The 2,391-nt window shown below is 34.6% G+C and overlaps 1 protein-coding gene and 1 long non-coding RNA gene across 3 annotated transcripts in view; one reads left to right on the forward strand and one right to left on the reverse strand.

Moving 5' to 3' along the window:
• LOC108366214 (uncharacterized) overlaps positions 1 to 2,391 on the reverse strand; it is a 47,655-nt gene that overhangs the window by 21,106 nt on the left and 24,158 nt on the right. The window lies entirely within an intron of this gene.
• LOC108366213 (uncharacterized) overlaps positions 7 to 2,391 on the forward strand; it is a 3,966-nt gene continuing 1,581 nt past the window's right edge. Inside the window, exons 1-2 of one of the 2 annotated variants that reach the window (XM_017620543.1) lie at positions 7 to 2,008; positions 2,123 to 2,308. In XM_017620543.1, coding sequence (XP_017476032.1) covers positions 656 to 2,008; positions 2,123 to 2,308 — 1,539 coding nt within the window. In that variant the 5' untranslated portion in view covers positions 7 to 655. Of the gene's footprint in view, positions 2,309 to 2,391 lie in introns of both variants that reach the window. The other variant, XM_017620541.1, reaches the window with a different exon arrangement.

Here is a 2,391-nt window from a genome sequence, read left to right on the forward strand (position 1 = left end):
CGAACTTATTGCTCAAATAGTCAAATCTTTGACTTTCTAATAATTTAAAATAATGGAAAAATATTTATTTCTTTATTTTGCTTTATTATTTTAACAATACCAATAAATTCAATATATACCATACCAATAAATTCAATATATCTGTTTGGTCAGACACTGGACACAGGACACTGTGCAAAATCAGATGACCGTGGCCGTGAATTAGGCCATTCAGCTTTATTTGGGCACCGATGTGCATATGCAAATACATGCTTACATACATATGCATATCGAGAGCATTGCATATTTGCAGATTTACATACATACATATATGTCACCGTTTTTCAATTATTTAAAATTACATATGTACATAAGTTTGTTCATACGTTTCCACATTTTGCTTTGCCTTTGCTATTGAACATACATATTGACATATATACGTACACATAAGCATACATATTTCCATAAGTACGCCCGCATATGCATATACGCTCAAACTTACATAGCTAATTAGAAGAATTCCAATGTAAAGCAATAGACAAAAAAAGGTATAAAAACCGGTGTTAGTCAAGTATCATGTATCATTTTGTTAGTAGAAGCATATGCAACTAAATAAACGTGTAATTAACATAATCTGGAACAATATCTATTACAAATCATTTAGTGAAAGTCTACTATGGATCCATTACCGTCTGCATCGCAAGCAGCAACAACATCAACAAGTGCCGAAAGTGACAGTAATTTGAAACATATGCCTTCTCACGATGTTGTTAATTTTGGTATGCCTTGTGAATTGAGTGGACTCAATCTACCAACAAAACAGGATATTTTAAGATATTATTGTTACTTCGCTGAACGTGCTAAATCCCAAAATATAATGTTTTCATATAAAACATTTACTCCCAATGTGACAGACAAATTGGTTGAAATTTGGAATAAAGTTGATACTGGAATTGTATTTAAACCAAATATTTTTAGAAAATTGAATGCTTTGCTTGACAAATATAGATTCGAAAGTAAACACAAAGCAACTAGCTCAAAATTCGTAGCGTTCGTACAATCCACCAAAGAAATATTTTATATTGGAAAATGTAAATGCGACTTGAAAGCAGCTCTGTGCTCATGTGGATTGATTCCAGAAAACTTGAAAGAGTTCATGAAGGATCAACATAATGAAAGAAAATTTACGATACCGGAATACGCGGCAGAAATTTTTCAGCAAATTCCAGTGTCTACCATTATACCAACAACTACCGACAGACAAGATGAAACATACGACCCAGAAGTGGATATGGATTTGGATGATTCGTCACAACATCTTCAACAACAAGATTTATCTCCAACCAAACGAGGACCATATACTGCTAGATACGATGCTTTGAATTTTGCAATGATGTGTGACAGATTTGGTGTGTCTGATAGAGTAGCTGCAGCATTGGCAACATCACTAATGAAAGACATGGGCGTAAAAGATGAGCAAGGCACTTTTATCATTATGGATAAGTCCAAAGTTCGTAGAGAAAAAGGCAAATGTAGACAAGAAGTTCTTCGTCGAAAATATGATGCTTCAAGTTTAATTGCCTTTTCATTCGATGGCAGAAAAAATTATTCACTGACAATGGAAAAAATCGACAAAAAACTTCATCCACGTATGGTGAAAGAGCCTCATCTAGTTGTGCTGAAGGAACCAAATTCACAACTGTTGGGTTACACAAAATTGGAACATGAAGACAGCGAAAATAAGGTCACAAGTTTGAATCAATTTTTTGCTAATAAAGAAATATCACTGGATTCTTTGATTGGCATATGTTGTGATGGTGAGCCAGCAAATACTGGAGTAAGAAATGGAATTTTGCGCCGATACGAAATGCATTTAAACAGACCCCTGCATTGGTTTGTGTGTCTTCTCCATTTCAACGAACTTCCTCTCCGTCATTTGTTTGAAAATTTGGAAAAGTCATCGACCACTGGACCACGATCAACAACCGGAACATTGAGCAAACAAATTGAAACTTGTGAAAGTCTTCCGGTGTGTAATTCTTATAACTTATTTATTACCAATTCTAAACGTTTTGTCAGCAATTATGTTTCAATACTAAATGATAAAATTATATTTAATTCATCTAATCTTTTCTATTTTCAGCCGGTGACCAATTTCGAACCAATCACATTTGAAAGTATGCCTGATTCGGGTGCTGTCGAATTCACTACTGACTCTAATTACTTGTTCAGAATGGCAGTTGCAATTTCTTCTGGTATGGTTTCGACGGATTTGGCCAACATTAAGCCAGGACCAATTGCACATTCTCGCTGGCTCACCAAGGCCAGTCATGTAACCATAAGTGGGCGTGGCTACGCCCATTTTCAAAAAAATGTTAATATTCTTATTTTCCGTCTAAAATTTATTATAAA

The sequence above is a fragment of the Rhagoletis zephyria genome, unplaced genomic scaffold, assembly GCF_001687245.7.
Source record: "Rhagoletis zephyria isolate East Lansing unplaced genomic scaffold, Rhagoletis_zephyria_1.1 Rzeph_scaffold_02192, whole genome shotgun sequence".
In the NCBI taxonomy this organism is placed as follows: domain Eukaryota; kingdom Metazoa; phylum Arthropoda; class Insecta; order Diptera; family Tephritidae; genus Rhagoletis; species Rhagoletis zephyria.